The sequence below is a fragment of the Salvelinus namaycush genome, unplaced genomic scaffold, assembly GCF_016432855.1.
Source record: "Salvelinus namaycush isolate Seneca unplaced genomic scaffold, SaNama_1.0 Scaffold337, whole genome shotgun sequence".
NCBI lineage: Eukaryota > Metazoa > Chordata > Actinopteri > Salmoniformes > Salmonidae > Salvelinus > Salvelinus namaycush.
The window spans coordinates 90,466-110,419 of NW_024060308.1; the positions used below are offsets into that span (position 1 = coordinate 90,466).

Here is a 19,954-nt window from a genome sequence, read left to right on the forward strand (position 1 = left end):
GGTATTCTCCCACTCTCCCTCCCTCTCTCTCTCTCTCTCTCGCTCTACCCCCACCCTCCCTCCCTCTCACTCTCTCTACTCCCACCCTCCCTCCCCCTCTCTCTCTCTACCCCCACCCTCCCTCCCTCTCTCTCTCTCTACTCCCACCCTCCCTCTCTCTCTCACTCTCTCTCTCTCTACTCCCACCCTCCCTCTCTCTCTCACTCTCTCTCTCTCTTCCTGCTCTCTCTCTAACTACATCTCAATCTCTTAAAAACTTCTTGTCAATAGGGGGGCGCTGTTTTCACTTTGGAAAAAATCGTGCCCAAATTAAACAGCCTCGTACTCTGTTCTAGATCATACAATATGCATATTATTATTACTATTGGATAGAAAACACTGTGAAGTTTCCAAAACTGTTTGAATTATATCTGTGAGTAAAACAGAACTCATTTGGCAGCAAACTTCCATACAGGAAGTGAAAAATCTGAAAACGAGGCTCTGTTTCAGGGCCTGCCTATTCAACTGGCTTTTATTTATCGATATGTATGCACTTCATACGCCTTCCACTAGATGTCAACAGGCAGTGGAAGGTTGAATGGGGTGTCTAGCTTGATCTGAGGCCGAATAAGAGCTTTTGGAGTGACAGGTCCGGTATTTTGTTTGTTTTCGACGACGCGCGGGGGACCTCGACATTGTCTTCTGAAAAGCGTTCGGTATACACGGCGAATATCTCCGGCTCTGATTTTATTTGATACATATGAGAAAAACATCATAAAGTAGGATTTTTCAACAGAGTTTTATCAGTTTATTCAACGTTTATTGGGACTTTTGGACTTTTCCGTTCTTTGCGGCAAGAGAGGATGGGAATGTTCGCGCCACAATGCTAGCCAAGGTTGCTAATTCGACAGAAGAAATGGACATTCTAAAACCAAACAACGATTTATTCTGGAAATAGGACTCCATGCACAACATTCTGATGGATGCTCAGCAAAAGTAAGACAACATTTATGATGTTATTTCGTATTTCTGTGTAATATTTTGACTCCTATTCTCCGCCGTGTTGGTGAGCGCTGTCTCACAATAACCCAAGCTGTATGTTGTGGTAAAGTTATTTTAAAAAATCTAACACAGCGGTTGCATTAAGAACCAGTGTATCTTTCATTTGCCATACAACAAGTATTTTTATGTAAAGTTTATGATGAGTTCTTTGGTCAGATTAGGTGAGTGTCCAAAATATCTCCGGACATTCTGGCGAATTGTTGCTACGTATTCACAATGTATAACCACGATATGCAGCTCTAAATATGCACATTTTCGAACAAAACATGAATGTATTGTATAACATGATGTTATAAGACTGTCATCTGATGAAGTTGTTCAAGGTTAGTGATTAATTTTATCTCTATTCTGTCGGTTTTGTGCAAGCTATTTTGGCGGGGAGTAAATTGCGTTGTGTGTTTGGCTACTGTAGTGAGCTAATAGAAATATATATTGTGTTATCGCTGTAAAACACTTAAAAAATCGGAAATATTGGCTGGATTCACAAGATGTTTATCTTTCATTTGCTGTACACCATGTATTTTTCATAAATGTTTTATGATGAGTATTTATTGTATTTCACGTTGCTCTCTGTAATTATTCTGGCTGCTTTGGTGCTATTTGTGATGTTGGCTGCAATGTAAAACCAGGATTTGTAGCTATAAATATGCACATTTTCGAACAAAACATAAATGTATTGTATAACATGATGTTATAAGACTGTCATCTGATGAAGTTGTTCTAGGTTAGTGATTAATTTTATCTCTATTTGTGGGTTTTGTGAAGGCTACCTACGCGGTGGAAACATGGTGAAAATATGCCATTGTGTGTTTGGCTATTGTGATTAGCTAATATAAATACATATTGTGTTTTCGCTGTAAAACATTTTAAAAATCCGAAATGATGGCTGGATTCACAAGATGTTTATCTTTCATTTGCTGTATTGGACTTGTGATTTCATGAAAATTATATTATATGATATCCCTGTCCCGTTAGGCTATTCTATGCTAGTCAGCTTTTTTGGTGAGGAGGATCCCGGATCCGGGAGAGAGAAGTGGTAGAGGTTATTAGAGGCTATTCCAACTTCTCAAAGATGAATGTTGAATACGACGACCTCTCCTCTTCTCTCTATATTGCACATGGGTAAATGCTTTGTAAATGCTGAGTGGATTTACACCCCACAGATCATTACTCAACACAGATCCCCTGTCCTCTCTACTCCCTTACCTCTAGCCTAGCGGTTCAGAGCGTTGGGCCAGTAACCAAAAAGGTTGCTGGTTTGAATCCCCGAGCAGACTACCTGGTATCTACCCAAGAGAGACCTATATCATTATGCAACAATACTTCCTCAACGTCTTAGAGGTTCAGTAGAACACAGTAGAGACCAACCAGGTTAGAGGAGGCTTCACAGGGAGACATGATGGACATCAACAACACAGGGCTTTACCTGGCTGATTGAGTTAAGGCTCAACGCTCTAACCACTACCTGCCCCCCACCTGCCTTTAGTTAAGGACTACTAAACCTGGCCTTAGGGCCACGGGGGGAAGGGGGGTTCCGTGTGGTTTATCTTCAGGTGTGTTAACCAGCCTACTCATGAGCTCTCAGAGATCCGAATTAGAGGAGAGAGGATCAGCCTCTCAAAAAGTTGTATACCACACGCACACACACACACACACACACACACACACACACACACACACACACACACACACACACACACACACACACACACACACACACACACACACACACACATACCTGGCTGAGAGACCCTTAGCAACCCACGACCCAGAGGCAGGTGAGGAGAGGTCGGAGGTTAAATGTCATCTATTGTCCAGCCAGCCTGACCTAACCTGCAGGAGGGGGCTGGTTAATTGTCCCCTATTGCTGATGGGAGGGAGGGGGATGGAGGAGAGAAGGAGGGTGGGATTTAGGGAGGGGTTGGGTGAGGTTGTGTGTGTGTGAGGGGTGTGTTTCGAGAGGTGTATTGCTTGATGGTAAATCTAGTGGTAATTAAAAACTCTTACACACAAACAGACACACACACACACACACACACACACACACACACACACACACACACACACACACACACACACACACACACACACACACACACACACACACACACACACACACACACACACACAGACACACACACACTGACCTCTGTCTAGCCTTAGTAGAATAAATAACAGTCCCTGTAGCATTGTGGATGCAGTTAATTTCCTCCTGTGTTTACTCTGTGGGAATGAAGTCAGCCGTTAACTAGGCTGTATGTTGGATACATTATGGGAAGCACTGTGGCCCACACATACACTGAGACTGGGCCCTGAGAGCACTGTGGTCCACACATACACTGAGACTGGGCCCTGAGAGCACTGTGGTCAACACATACACTGAGACTGGGCCCTGAGAGCACTGTGGCCCACACATACACTGAGACGGGGCCCTGAGAGCACTGTGGTCCACACATACACTGAGACTGGGCCCTGAGAGCACTGTGGCCCACACATACACTGAGACGGGGCCCTGAGAGCACTGTGGTCCACACATACACTGAGACTGGGCCCTGAGAGCACTGTGGTCCACACATACACTGAGACTGGGCCCTGAGAGCACTGTGGTCCACACATACACTGAGACTGGGCCCTGAGAGCACTGTGGTCCACACATACACTGAGACTGGGCCCTGAGAACACTGTGGTCCACACATACACTGAGACTGGGCCCTGAGAGCACTGTGGTCCACACATACACTGAGACTGGGCCCTGAGAGCACTGCTGTCCACATATACACTGAGACTGGGCCCTGAGAGCACTGTGGTCAATACATACACTGAGACTGGGCCCTGAGAACACTGTGGTCCACACATACACTGAGACTGGGCCCTGGGAGCACTGTGGTCCACACAAACACTGAGACTGGGCCATAGAGCACTGTGGTCCACACATACACTGAGACTGGGCCCTGAGAGCACTGTGGTCAATACATACACTGAGACTGGGCCCTGAGAACACTGTGGTCCACACATACACTGAGACTGGGCCCTGAGAACACTGTGGCCCACACATACACTGAGACTGGGCCCTGAGAGCACTGCGGTCAACACATACACTGAGACTGGGCCCTAAGAGCACTGTGGTAAACACATACACTGAGACGGGGCCCTGAGAGCACTGTGGTCAACACATACTCTGAGACGGGGCCCTGAGAGCACTGTGGTGAACACATACTCTGAGACTGGGCCCTGATAGCACTGTGGTCAACACGTACACTGAGACTGGGCCCTGAGAGCACTGTGGTCCACACATACACTGAGACTGGGCCCTGAGAGCACTGTGGTCAACACGTACACTGAGACTGGGCCCTGAGAGCACTGTGGTCCACACGTACACTGAGACTGGGCCCTGAGAGCACTGTGGTCCACACATACACTGAGACTGGGCCCTGAGAGCACTGTGGTCCACACATACACTGAGACTGGGCCCTGAGAGCACTGTGGTCCACACATACACTGAGACTGGGCCCTGAGAGCACTGTGGTCCACACATACACTGAGACTGGGCCCTGAGAGCACTGTGGTCCACACATACACTGAGACTGGGCCCTGAGAGCACTGTGGTCCACACATACACTGAGACTGGGCCCTGAGAGCACTGTGGTCAACACATACACTGAGACTGGGCCCTGAGAGCACTGTGGTCAACACATACACTGAGACTGGGCCCTGAGAGCACTGTGGTCACCACATACACTGAGACTGGGCCCTGAGAGCACTGTGGTCCACACATACACTGAGACTGGGCCCTGAGAGCACTGTGGAAGTAAGCCAGTCCTCTCAGGACATCTGAGACTGCTACTAAAACACTTTAGTACCCTGGCTATCTGAAGAGAGCATGCTGTGTGTGTGTGTGTGTGTGTGTGTGTGTGTGTGTGTGTGTGTGTGTGTGTGTGTGTGTGTGTGTGTGTGTGTGTGTGTGTGTGTGTGTGTGTGTGTGTGTGTGTGTGTGTGTTCTCTCCTCCTTAAGGAATGTGTTGATTTAAACTACTCCCTCCTTGGGCCTTACATTAGATTATGTTATAGAGACGTGTCTGGACACTTAGCTAACTCACTTAACACTGAGGAGATAGTTACAGTCCTGAGGAGACAGTAAAAGTCAGAGGAGATAGTAACAGTCCCGAGGAGATAGTACCAGTCCAGAGGAGATAGTAACAGTCCTGAGGAGATAGTAACAGTCCAGAGGAGATAGTAACAGTCAAGAAGAGTTAGCAACAGTCATGATGAGATAGTAACAGTCCTGAGGAGATAGTAACAGTCCTGAGGAGATAGTAACAGTCCAGAGGAGATAGTAACAGTCAAGAAGAGTTAGCAACAGTCATGATGAGATAGTAACAGTCCTGAGGAGATAGTAACAGTCCTGATGAGATAGTAACAGTCCTGATGAGATAGTAACAGTCCTGAGGAGATAGTAACAGTCCAGAGGAGATAGTAATAATCCAGAAGAGATAGTAACAGTACTGAGGAGATAGTAACAGTCCTGAGGAGATAGTACCAGTCCAGAGGAGATAGTAACAGTCAAGAAGAGTTAGTAACAGTCCTGAGGAGATAGTAACAGTACTGATGAGATAGTAACAGTCCTGGAGGAGATAGTAACTGTCCTGGAGGAGATAGTACCAGTCCAGAGGAGATAGTACCAGTCCAGAAGAGATAGTAACAGTCCTGAGGAGATATTAACAGTCCTAAGGAGATAATGAATAGCCCATAGAGCACTGGGCCTGACAGCACTAGTGTTTATAGTAACTTTAAGTTGCTTTGGATATGGAGACAGACAGACAGACAGACAGACAGACGGACGGACGGACGGACGGACGGACGGACGGACGGACGGACGGACGGACGGACGGACGGACGGACGGATGGACGGACGGACGGACGGACGGACGGACGGACGGACGGACGTGCGTGCGCACACACACACACCGTCAACAGATATCAAGCATATCACAAGAAACTGCCCAATGGACTAAAAGCATCCGTCACGGGGACAGAGAGAGAGAGACACAGAGAGAGTGTCACGATCGTCGTAAGAAGTGGACCAAAGCGCAGCGTGGTTTGAATACATTCTTCTAGATTTAATGAAGAACACTTAAACAAAAACAACAAAATGAATAAGACGAACGTGACCGCTATAGAAACACTGTGCTAACATGCAACATAACATAGACAATAACCCACAACCCACAATACAAAACAGGCTACCTAAATATGGTTCCCAATCAGAGACAACGCAAAACACCTGTCTCTGATTGAGAACCATATCAGGCCAAACACAGAAATAGACAAACCAGACAAACAACATAGAATGCCCACTCAGATCACACCCTGACCAAACAAAACATAAAACATACAAAGCAAACTATGGTCAGGGCGTGACAGTACCCCCCCCCACCTCAAGGTGCGGACTCCGGCCGCAAACCTAAACCTATAGGGGAGGGTCTGGGTAGAGAGAGAGAGAGAGAGAGAGAGGGTCTGGGTAGAGAGAGAGAGAGAGAGAGAGAGAGAGAGAGAGAGAGAGAGAGAGAGAGAGAGAGAGAGAGAGAGAGAGAGAGAGAGAGAGAGAGAGAGAGAGAGAGAGAGAGAGAGAGAGAGAGAGAGAGAGAGAGAGAGAGAGAGAGAGAGAGAGAGAGAGAGAGAGAGAGGCCATGTGACTGAATTCACATAGACCCTATGACCCACATCTCCCACATCCCAAACACACACTCACACAACCCTCGTCTGTACTCTTGGGACAGAGGGGTCTGGAGGGCCTCATTATATATGTGGATTAATGTCACTGAGACTTTTCATGCTCTTAGAGATCTGTGTGTGTGTGTGTGTGTGTGTGTGTGTGTGTGTGTGTGTGTGTGTGTGTGTGTGTGTGTGTGTGTGTGTGTGTGTGTGTGTGTGTGTGTGTGTGTGTGTGTGTGTGTGTGTGTGTGTGTGTAGGGGGTTAGGTGAGAGGGTCTGGAGTGGAGTGTCGAATGTGGTTCAGGGATTTAGGACTGTTTGTTAAAAGTTGGCACAGGGAATTTTTTATTTTTTATTTAACCTTTATTTAACCAGGAAGGGCTCATTGAAATTTAAAATCTCTTTTTCAAGAGCGTCCTGGCCAAGATAGGCAGCACCAAGTCATTACAAAAATTACAGACAGACAACATGAAAAACTACAAGTAATCTAGTAAAAACCATTGAATTCACAAGAGTATAACAAAATCAAAAACAGCAAATTAAAAACATTGACAGGTCAGGGAATCAGCCTCAAAATCCTTCATCAGTGATTTAAAAACACCAATCGGGACAAGTTCTTCCAGTTTAAAAGTATTTTGTAAAGTGTTCCAAGACGATGGCGCAGAGTACATAAAAGCCCTTTTACCAAATTCAGTTCGGACATTTGGAACAGTTAGCAGGATAATGTCCAGCGAACGAAGAGAGTACCCACCACATTTCTGATCAATAAAAATGCCCAAATAAAAAGGTAGTAAACCCAAAATGGCTTTGTAAATAAAAGTGTACCAGTGACTGAGCCTACAAGTGACTAGAGAAGGCCAGCCAACCCTGGAATGTCTGTGTGTGAGTGCTTGCCGGCCTGCGTGTGTTCGGTTTGAAGCCATGACTTCCCCAGTCCCGTGTGGTCCAGTGATCATGTGTTCAGTTTGAAGCCATGACTTCCCCAGTCCCGTGTGGTCCAGTGATCATGTGTTCAGTTTGAAGCCATGACTTCCCCTGTCCCGTGTGGTCCAGTGATCATGTGTTCAGTTTGAAGCCATGACTTCCCCAGTCCCGTGTGGTCCAGTGATCATGTGTTCAGTTTGAAGCCATGACTTCCCCTGTCCCGTGTGGTCCAGTGATCATGTGTTCAGTTTGAAGCCATGACTTCCCCTGTCCCGTGTGGTCCAGTGATCATGTGTTCAGTTTGAAGCCATGACTTCCCCTGTCCCGTGTGGTCCAGTGATCATGTGTTCAGTTTGAAGCCATGACTTCCCCAGTCCCGTGTGGTCCAGTGATCATGTGTTCAGTTTGAAGCCATGACTTCCCCAGTCCCGTGTGGTCCAGTGATCATGTGTTCAGTTTGAAGCCATGACTTCCCCAGTCCCGTGTGGTCCAGTGATCATGTGTTCAGTTTGAAGCCATGACTTCCCCAGTCCCGTGTGGTCCAGTGATCATGTGTTCAGTTTGAAGCCATGACTTCCCCTGTCCCGTGTGGTCCAGTGATCATGTGTTCAGTTTGAAGCCATGACTTCCCCTGTCCCGTGTGGTCCAGTGATCATGTGTTCAGTTTGAAGCCATGACTTCCCCTGTCCCGTGTGGTCCAGTGATCATGTGTTCAGTTTGAAGCCATGACTTCCCCTGTCCCGTGTGGTCCAGTGATCATGTGTTCAGTTTGAAGCCATGACTTCCCCAGTCCCGTGTGGTCCAGTGATCATGTGTTCAGTTTGAAGCCATGACTTCCCCAGTCCCGTGTGGTCCAGTGATCATGTGTTCAGTTTGAAGCCATGACTTCCCCTGTCCCGTGTGGTCCAGTGATCATGTGTTCAGTTTGAAGCCATGACTTCCCCTGTCCCGTGTGGTCCAGTGATCATGTGTTCAGTTTGAAGCCATGACTTCCCCAGTCCCGTGTGGTCCAGTGATCATGTGTTCAGTTTGAAGCCATGACTTCCCCAGTCCCGTGTGGTCCAGTGATCATGTGTTCAGTTTGAAGCCATGACTTCCCCTGTCCCGTGTGGTCCAGTGATCATGTGTTCAGTTTGAAGCCATGACTTCCCCAGTCCCGTGTGGTCCAGTGATCATGTGTTCAGTTTGAAGCCATGACTTCCCCAGTCCCGTGTGGTCCAGTGATCATGTGTTCAGTTTGAAGCCATGACTTCCCCAGTCCCGTGTGGTCCAGTGATCATGTGTTCAGTTTGAAGCCATGACTTCCCCAGTCCCGTGTGGTCGAGTGACCATGTGTTCAGTTTGAAGCCATGACTTCCCCAGTCCCGTGTGGTCGAGTGACCATGTGTTCAGTTTGAAGCCATGACTTCCCCTGTCCCGTGTGGTCCAGCATGCTCAAAACACCTGTGTGTGATGGAAGGAGGACACTATAAACGTGTTGTAACTGAAAAATACCTTCGGCTGTAACCGTGATAAAACAAGTTAAAACAGTGTAGAGAAAGTGTGTATTTATTATTTTGATGTAATATGAAAGTAGAGGACTTTATGTTTCTGGAACCGTGCCACAATTGAGAATGGATGAAGCTTTAGATGGAGTATTTGGTTGTTTGCCACTAGAGATTCTGGGTTAGAGTCCAGCCTCTTTCTCAGTGGTCTAAGACACTGCATCGCAGTGCTATCTGTGCCACTAGAGAGCCTGGTTCGAGTCCAGGCTCTATTGCAGCCGGCCGCGACCGGGAGACCCATGGGGCGGCGCACAATTGGTCCAGCGTCGTCCGAGTTTGGGGAGGGTTTGGCCAGCAGGGATGTTCTTGTCCCATCGCGCACTAGCGACTCCTGTGGCGGGCCGGGTGCAGTGCACGCTGACATGGTCGCCAGGTGTACAGTGTTTCCTCCTACACATTGGTGCGGCTGGCTTCTGGGTTAAGTGGGCATTATGTCAAGAAGCAGTGCGGCTTGGTTGGGTTGGGTTGTGTTTCGGAGGACGCAAGGCTCTCGACCTTCGCCTCTCCTGAGTCCGTACAGGAGTTGCAGCGACGATAAAAGACTGTAACTACCAGTTGGATACAACGAAATTGGAGAGAGAAAAGTTTTTTGTTTTTTTTTAGATTTAAAAGATAAAAGAAATACAGAGCCGGCTCCAGGCATAAGTCCCAATAGTGGTCACTTAGGGCCTCACTTTGGGCTGCTAGAGGCCCCCTGATCATCAAAAAACAATATAAAAATATTTTTTTTTTGGGGGGGGGGGACTAAAAAGACAAACTAGAGTGTTGAAATGTAGCGGAGGAAACTGTTTCCATTCTACAAGCGTTTCACTCAACCCACAGTAACCTCTGCTAAACACGTGTGTTCTTGAAAGTCAGGACAATCCTTGACCTGCAAAGAGACATTACTTTCATAGTTAAAATAACAGATTTAGCATTAATCCATGATTTAGAATGAATTGTGGAATGGAGCATTATTGCTACACGGTGACAATCAAAATGATTCGGCAAAAAACACAGTTTTCATCATCATAAAGACAGTTTGCAGAAAGAAGAAGCCATAATGCCTCCTATATCTGCTATATTTTACAACATTGCTTTTGTCTAATGAACCTGGGTCAATGGAAACCTGCCTACTGACAGTCACTCAACTAGCCATGTCAGCTTACACATTTATTTTTATTGACAAGTTATTCTAACCAGTTATCTAAACTTGTAGTAATCATGGCCGAATACCGACCGAGCACGTAGAGCAGCGCCCAGGGGCCCTGACCTCCAGGGGGCCCTGACCTCCAGGGGATCCTGACCTCCAGGAGGCCCTGACCTCCAGGGGCCCTGACCTCCAGAGGCCCTGACCTCCAGGGGATCCTGACCTCCAGGGGATCCTGACCTCCAGGGGGCCCTGACCTCCAGGGGGCCCTGACCTCCAGGGGATCCTGACCTCCAGGAGGCCCTGACCTCCAGGGGCCCTGACCTCCAGAGGCCCTGACCTCCAGGGGATCCTGACCTCCAGGGGATCCTGACCTCCAGGGGGCCCTGACCTCTAGGGGCCCACATTGATTTTGTTAGTCACTCTCACTCAGATATCATTAACATGGCATAAGTCAAGGCAAAATGGGTAGAATTACAGGAAGGTAGCTTTAAAACTGCAAGATTGCATCTCTGCCCCATGGCAAAATGGGTAGAATTACATGAAATTTGTTATACAATTTAAACAACAAAAAAATCCACCGCATGGCAAAATGTGTAAAATGTAAAACGTACATTTTTCTCTCCTCCGTCAAGACGGGGGCCACAAAATAATGTTGCCCTCTTGGTGGGGAGGACTGCAAACAAATCTCTCTTAGGGGTCATGCCAACCTGTTGATTGTCCCTGGGGGCTTGGGTGGATTGGCTATATGGGAATTCTGGCAAACGCCAGAAGGCCCGGACCATCATTGATTGGGGTGAGCTTTTCAAAAAATATAAATAATATTAGTAATATATATTTACAAAAATAACTTTTGAGCAAATTCTCTGTTGCCATAATAATCTATACTGAGCATTTGGCTGACCAGTAAGTAACGACCGGCCCCCTACCAAGATGGTCAGGCAGGTTTTCTGATTGGCTGAGCTGAGGTGGCACAAATTCACCTTCTAAGGGTGCGTTCGTAAATTCGCTCTGGTTATCTATTCCAATGTCAGAGTGTGCCAGAGAGTAGAATAACTGACGAATTTACTATAAACACTTAACACCCGCTGAATATGACCGGTGTCGGTAAACGGCCGGCAAAATAAAGTAATTCAACTGTTGCCAGCAGCACAGTTACAGTCACCAACGATCTGGATAACATGAAAACAGCCTAACCAGCTCTGTTAGGGAGAGTAAAATGGTCAGAGTGAGCTGTTCTCTCATTTGTGTCTGGAAGTAGCTAGCAAGCTAGCCGACTTTGGGTGCGTTTGTAAATTGTGTCAGAGTGCGCTCTGGGTCATTCGTAAAAGCAGAGCATTGACAGATTGTCTGACCTCTCGGAGGTGAATTTATGAACACACAATAAATCAAAACGCGCATCATGAACGAGAGCGAGACCTGCTGCTCTGACACTCTCAGATTTCAGTTTCCATTTAACCCATCTGAACAGTAGGCTAAAGTTCTCTTAACGTGCCATAGGCCTATTTGAAGTCCCAGTCTTGTGACTGTTGAATTAGTATAGCGCCTCACAATCATCACACATAACATAGCCGGCACTGCTATCATCCTCTTTTACCACCTCAACAAATCTTTACAAAACATTCATTTTTTGACCCTCCCTTCTCTTTATTTTCGACTCTCCATGTCGCAGCTTTTCTCTTACTGAATTAGACTTCGACGTTGTCCCTTTTTCCTCCGTGGATCGACGTTAACGTTTTCTGCCCATTCCCAAAAGCATTTTGGCGATTGGCATGTATAGGCTGTTTGGCGCGTACAGTTAAGCCCTAAAGTTTAGGTTTATGCAGTAATGCCAGATAGCCTAAAATAATGAAAGAAAACCTCAATGTAACCTATATATATATATATATGAATTGCACAGTAATGATACATTTCTGTATTTTTCACGGTATTGTTTTCTCTTTATTCAACCCAACCCGGCACCCACCCGCCCTTCATCCACACAATACTTCATGACCCTAAACCTGCTCGCCGCGTGGATATAACGGTGCGGACAGCGGGTTATGAGTCAACGTCCGCGTCACTAGAACACAGTCGTCCGTCAGGGAAAGTGAAGGAAGGCAGCCAGGGCGAGACATTTTACTGACTCCCCATTCCAGGTGTTGCCTACAATGTCTAGGGGCTAGGTGAAGGACGGAGGTCCGCCCCTCTTCTCCCTCTCTCCCTATCCCTCTATCCATACCTCCATCCAGGGTAGGGCAGACTACAGGGGGCAGGTCTCCACTCGCAGGGGAGACCAGAGGGGAGGCGCATCGCCGGAGACCCGCTCAAACCCTCTCCTGACGCAGACAGACGGACGGACGGACGGAGGCAGGAGGCTTTTGCTGAAGCAAACAGTTGTGCGCTCGCTCTCCGATGTGAGCCGAATTCAGAAAAAAAACGCTACTTTTTGGTTGCAAGACCCGCGGAGTTCTATTCCAATACGGTGGATCCGTTTTTTTCTTCTTCTGTTATGCGAGTGGATTTTCTTTGGAAGGAATACCGTTTTTATTTGAATATAAACTATAATTATTTGAATTTTTTTACCCCGTTATATCGAGCTGCAGTGAACTCCGGAAGAGTTGATAAAGGACGCACAGTCAGGATGTCCCATATCTCCGTTAACGACCACCTGGAGGGCATTTTATCAGACTTCGAAGGTAAGCGCCTCTCTGTCTGTCCCACTTAGACTAATACACGTTTGAAACATAAAACGGCTGAATCAACATAAAACGTCGTCTGAAGTGAATGGGATACGTTGATGTTAACCTTCAGGCTACTTCCAAAGCACTCTGATTTTTACACTGCATTTTAGGGGGCCAACGTGCTTTGGCTTTGGCCAAGCGTCATAGAGAGGAAATGCAGTTTTCTCCCATGTTTTCCTCCCTCCGCCAGAGTCAGTGTAGCGTGTGATTAGTGTGTAATAATCAGACGGCACAGGAAGTCTCAGCAGGTATAGAGACAGGTTATGTAAACTCAGCGGTGTCGGGGAAGCTACTCTGAAAACACTTTACCTAGCTAACACAAATACTTTTTTTCAAGTCAGAATTAGGCAGATCTGACGCAGAAAAAGAAAGGAAATTATTGCCTACTTCACCCATATTTTATTATTTAAAAAAAAGTTGTTTGTAGTTCTAATAGTTAGTTACACCACTACGTGGCAAAACAGTAATTGACTACTGAAAACACGAGCTAGATTAGAATTGAGTTCAACTTCCACCAAGCTACTTCAACATGTAGTTAAATGACGAGTTCAACTACATGTAGGTCACTGCTTGGGACGGCAGGTAGCCTAGTGGTTAGAGCATTGAGTCACTAACTAAAAGGTTGCTGGATCGAATCCCCGAGCTGCCAAGGTAAAAATCTGTTGTTCTGCGCCTGAACAAGACAGCTAACCCAGTAAAGACAGTTGTGTTCCCGGTAGGCTGTCATTGTAAATAAGAATGAGTTCTTAACTAACTTGCCTCGTTAAATACAGATACAATAAACTCCCCAACACACTTAGTTTAGAGAAGCACTCTTGACTCCTCTCTGGCAGAGTGGCACAAATATATATGAACTGCACACCATGTGCCCTCTCTGTAGTTGTGTTAGTGGGCTGATACACATCACTCTGTAGTTGTGTTAGTGGGCTGATACACATCACTCTGTAGTTGTGTTAGTGGGCTGATACACATCACTCTGTAGTTGTGTTAGTGGGCTGATACACATCACTCTGTAGTTGTGTTAGTGGGCTGATACACATCACTCTGTAGTTGTGTTAGTGGGCTGATACACATCACTCTGTAGTTGTGTTAGTGGGCTGATACACATCACTCTGTAGTTGTGTTAGTGGGCTGATACACATCACTCTGTAGTTGTGTTAGTGGGCTGATACACATCACTCTGTAGTTGTGTTAGTGGGCTAATACACATCACTCTGTAGTTGTGTTAGTGGGCTAATACACATCACTCTGTAGTTGTGTTAGTGGGCTAATACACATCACTCTGTAGTTGTGTTATGGGCTAATACACATCACTCTGTAGTTGTGTTAGTGGGCTAATACACATCACTCTGTAGTTGTGTTATGGACTAATACACATCACTCTGTAGTTGTGTTAGTGGGCTGATACACATCACTCTGTAGTTGTGTTATGGACTAATACACATCACTCTGTAGTTGTGTTAGTGGGCTGATACACATCACTCTGTAGTTGTGTTAGTGGGCTAATACACATCACTCTGTAGTTGTGTTAGTGGGCTAATACACATCACTCTGTAGTTGTGTTAGTGGGCTGATACACATCACTCTGTAGTTGTGTTAGTGGGCTAATACACATCACTCTGTAGTTGTGTTAGTGGGCTAATACACATCACTCTGTAGTTGTGTTAGTGGGCTGATACACATCACTCTGTAGTTGTGTTAGTGGGCTGATACACATCACTCTGTAGTTGTGTTAGTGGGCTGATACACATCACTCTGTAGTTGTGTTAGTGGGCTAATACACATCACTCTGTAGTTGTGTTAGTGGGCTGATACACATCACTCTGTAGTTGTGTTAGTAGGCTAATACACATCACTCTAGTTGTGTTAGTAGGCTAATACACATCACTCTGTAGTTGTGTTAGTGGGCTGATACACATCACTCTGTAGTTGTGTTAGTGGGCTGATACACATCACTCTGTAGTTGTGTTATGGGCTGATACACATCACTCTGTAGTTGTGTTATGGGCTAATACACATCACTCTGTAGTTGTGTTATGGACTAATGCACATCACTCTGTAGTTGTGTTAGTGGGCTGATACACATCACTCTGTAGTTGTGTTAGTGGGCTAATACACATCACTCTGTAGTTGTGTTATGGGCTGATACACATCACTCTGTAGTTGTGTTATGGGCTGATACACATCACTCTGTAGTTGTGTTAGTGGGCTGATACACATCACTCTGTAGTTGTGTTAGTGGGCTAATACACATCACTCTGTAGTTGTGGGCTAATACACATCACTCTGTAGTTGTGTTAGTGGGCTGATACACATCACTCTGTAGTTGTGTTAGTGGGCTGATACACATCACTCTGTAGTTGTGTTATGGACTAATACACATCACTCTGTAGTTGTGTTAGTGGGCTAATACACATCACTCTGTAGTTGTGTTAGTGGGCTGACACACATCACTCTGTAGTTGTGTTAGTGGGCTGATACACATCACTCTGTAGTTGTGTTAGTGGGCTGATACACATCACTCTGTAGTTGTGTTAGTGGGCTGACACACATCACTCTGTAGTTGTGTTAGTGGGCTGATACACATCACTCTGTAGTTGTGTTAGTGGACTAATACACATCACTCTGTAGTTGTGTTAGTGGGCTGATACACATCACTCTGTAGTTGTGTTAGTGGGCTGACACACATCACTCTGTAGTTGTGTTAGTGGGCTGATACACATCACTCTGTAGTTGTGTTAGTGGGCTAATACACATCACTCTGTAGTTGTGGGCTGATACACATCACTCTGTAGTTGTGTTAGTGGACTAATACACATCACTCTGTAGTTGTGTTAGTGGGCTGACACACATCACTCTGTAGTTGTGTTAGTGGGCTGATACACATCACTCTGTAGTTGTGTTAGTGGGCTAATACACATCACTCTGTAGTTGTGTTAGTGGGCTGATACACATCACTCTGTAGTTGTGTTAGTGGGCTGATACACATCACTCTGTAGTTGTGTTAGTGGACTAATACACATCACTCTGTAGTTGTGGGCTGATACACATCACTCTGTAGTTGTGTTAGTGGGCTGATACACATCACTCTGTAGTTGTGTTAGTGGGCTAATACACATCACTCTGTAGTTGTGTTAGTGGGCTGATACACATCACTCTGTAGTTGTGTTAGTGGGCTGATACACATCACTCTGTAGTTGTGTTAGTGGGCTAATACACATCACTCTGTAGTTGTGGGCTGATACACATCACTCTGTAGTTGTGTTAGTGGACTAATACACATCACTCTGTAGTTGTGGGCTGATACACATCACTCTGTAGTTGTGTTAGTGGGCTGATACACATCACTCTGTAGTTGTGTTAGTGGGCTAATACACATCACTCTGTAGTTGTGTTAGTGGGCTGATACACATCACTCTGTAGTTGTGTTAGTGGGCTAATACACATCACTCTGTAGTTGTGTTAGTGGGCTGATACACATCACTCTGTAGTTGTGTTAGTGGGCTGATACACATCACTCTGTAGTTGTGTTAGTGGGCTGATACACATCACTCTGTAGTTGTGTTAGTGGGCTGATACACATCACTCTGTAGTTGTGTTATGAGCTGATACACATCACTCTGTAGTTGTGTTATGGGCTGATACACATCACTCTGTAGTTGTGTTATGGGCTAATACACATCACTCTGTAGTTGTGTTATGGGCTGATACACATCACTATGTAGTTGTGTTAATGGGCTGATACACATCACTCTGTAGTTGTGTTAGTGGGCTAATACACATCACTCTGTAGTTGTGTTAGTGGGCTAATACACATCACTCTGTAGTTGTGTTAGTGGGCTGATACACATCACTCTGTAGTTGTGTTAGTGGGCTAATACACATCACTCTGTAGTTGTGTTAGTAGGCTAATACACATCACTCTAGTTGTGTTAGTAGGCTAATACACATCACTCTGTAGTTGTGTTATGGGCTGATACACATCACTCTGTAGTTGTGTTAGTGGGCTGATACACATCACTCTGTAGTTGTGTTAGTGGGCTAATACACATCACTCTGTAGTTGTGTTAGTAGGCTAATACACATCACTCTGTAGTTGTGTTAGTGGGCTGATACACATCACTCTGTAGTTGTGTTATGGGCTGATACACATCACTCTGTAGTTGTGTTAGTGGGCTGATACACATCACTCTGTAGTTGTGTTAGTGGGCTGATACACATCACTCTGTAGTTGTGTTATGGGCTGATACACATCACTCTGTAGTTGTGTTAGTGGGCTGATACACATCACTCTGTAGTTGTGTTAGTGGGCTGATACACATCACTCTGTAGTTGTGTTAGTGGGCTAATGCACATCACTCTGTAGTTGTGTTAGTGGGCTGATACACATCACTCTGTAGTTGTGTTATGGACTAATACACATCACTCTGTAGTTGTGTTAGTGGGCTGATACACATCACTCTGTAGTTGTGTTAGTGGGCTAATACACATCACTCTGTAGTTGTGTTATGGACTAATACACATCACTCTGTAGTTGTGTTAGTGGGCTGATACACATCACTCTGTAGTTGTGTTAGTGGGCTGATACACATCACTCTGTAGTTGTGTTAGTGGGCTAATACACATCACTCTGTAGTTGTGTTAGTGGGCTGATACACATCACTCTGTAGTTGTGTTAGTGGGCTGATACACATCACTCTGTAGTTGTGTTATGGGCTGATACACATCACTATGTAGTTGTGTTAGTGGGCTAATACACATCACTCTGTAGTTGTGTTAGTGGGCTGATACACATCACTCTGTAGTTGTGTTAGTGGGCTAATACACATCACTCTGTAGTTGTGTTAGTGGGCTAATACACATCACTCTGTAGTTGTGTTAGTGGGCTGATACACATCACTCTGTAGTTGTGTTAGTGGGCTGATACACATCACTCTGTAGTTGTGTTAGTGGGCTAATACACATCACTCTGTAGTTGTGTTAGTGGGCTGATACACATCACTCTGTAGTTGTGTTAGTGGGCTGATACACATCACTCTGTAGTTGTGTTAGTGGGCTAATACACATCACTCTGTAGTTGTGTTATGGGCTGATACACATCACTCTGTAGTTGTGTTATGGAACTCTCTCTCTCTCCTCTGTCTCTCTCTCTCTCTCTCCCTGTCTCTCCTCTATCTCTCTCTCTCCTCTCTCTCTCTCTGTCTCTTCTTTCTCTCTCTCTGTCTCTATCCTCTCTCTCTGTCTCTCCTCTATCTCTCTCTATCTGTCTTTCTCTCTTTCTTTCTCTCTTCCGCTCTCTCTCTTCATTCCTGGGCTCAGTTTAGAAAGGTGTTGATTTGAGGCGATAAAAAAATTAGCTTAGCCTCTGGCTGGCCTGTGATATAGTCAGTGATTACATGTGTGTTGTGTGTTGTAGTGTGTGTTGTGGAGTGTGTTCCTGTGTGTGTTGTAGTGTGTGTTCCTGAGTGTGTTGTAGAGTGTGTTGTAGTGTGTGTTCCTGAGTGTGTTGTAGTGTGTGTTGTAGTGTGTGTTGTAGTGTGTGTTGTAGTGTGTGTTGTAGTGTGTGTTGTAGTGTGTGTTGTAGTGTGTGTTGTAGAGTGTGTTGTAGTGTGTGTTGTAGTGTGTGTTCCTGTGTGTGTTGTAGTGTGTGTTGTAGTGTGTGTTGTAGTGTGTGTTGTAGTGTGTGTTGTAGTGTGTGTTGTAGTGTGTGTTGTAGAGTGTGTTGTAGTGTGTGTTCCTGTGTGTGTTGTAGTGTGTGTTGTAGAGTGTGTTGTAGTGTGTGTTGTAGTGTGTGTTGTAGTGTGTGTTGTAGTGTGTGTTGTAGTGTGTGTTGTAGTGTGTGTTCATGTGTGTGTTCCTGTGTGTGTTGTAGTGTGTGTTGTAGTGTGTGTTGTAGTGTGTGTTGTAGTGTGTGTTGTAATGTGTGTTGTAGTGTGTGTTGTAGTGTGTGTTCCTGTGTGTGTTCCTGTGTGTGTTGTAGTGTGTGTTGTAGTGTGTGTTGTAGTGTGTGTTGTGGTGTGTGTTGTAGTGTGTTGTAGTGTGTGTTCCTGTGTGTGTTGTGGTGTGTGTTGTCGTGTGTGTTGTAGTGTGTGTTGTAGAGTGTGTTCCTGTGTGTGTTGTGGTGTGTGTTGTCGTGTGTGTTGTAGTGTGTGTTGTAGTGTGTGTTGTAGTGTGTGTTGTAGAGTGTGTTGTAGTGTGTGTTGTAGTGTGTGTTGTAGTGTGTGTTCCTGTGTGTGTTCCTGTGTGTGTTGTAGTGTGTGTTGTAGTGTGTGTTGTAGTGTGTGTTGTAGTGTGTGTTGTAATGTGTGTTGTAGTGTGTGTTGTAGTGTGTGTTGTAGTGTGTGTTCCTGTGTGTGTTGTAGTGTGTGTTGTAGTGTGTGTTGTAGTGTGTGTTGTAGTGTGTGTTGTAGTGTGTGTTGTAGTGTGTGTTGTAGTGTGTGTTCCTGTGTGTGTTGTAGTGTGTGTTGTAGTGTGTGTTGTAGTGTGTGTTGTAGTGTGTGTTGTAATGTGTGTTGTAGTGTGTGTTGTAGTGTGTGTTCCTGTGTGTGTTGTAGTGTGTGTTGTAGTGTGTGTTGTAGTGTGTGTTGTAGTGTGTGTTGTAGTGTGTGTTGTAGTGTGTGTTGTAGTGTGTGTTCCTGTGTGTGTTGTAGTGTGTGTTGTAGTGTGTGTTGTAGTGTGTGTTGTAGTGTGTGTTGTAGTGTGTGTTGTAGTATGTGTTGTAGTGTGTGTTGTAGTGTGTGTTGTAGAGTGTGTTGTAGTGTGTGTTGTAGTGTGTGTTGTAGTGTGTGTTGTAGTGTGTGTTGTAGTGTGTGTTGTAGTGTGTGTTGTAGTGTGTGTTCCTGTGTGTGTTGTAGTGTGTGTTGTAGTGTGTGTTGTAGTGT

The 19,954-nt window shown here is 45.5% G+C and overlaps 1 protein-coding gene across 1 annotated transcript in view; it reads left to right on the forward strand.

Moving 5' to 3' along the window:
• The first annotated feature begins 12,637 nt into the window (after positions 1 to 12,637).
• Positions 12,638 to 19,954, forward strand: part of LOC120040240 (uncharacterized protein KIAA1522-like) — a 59,530-nt gene continuing 52,213 nt past the window's right edge. The window contains exon 1 of the mRNA XM_038985458.1: positions 12,638 to 13,028. Within this exon, the coding sequence (XP_038841386.1) occupies positions 12,842 to 13,028 (187 nt within the window). The 5' untranslated portion in view covers positions 12,638 to 12,841. The remainder of the gene's footprint in view (positions 13,029 to 19,954) is intronic.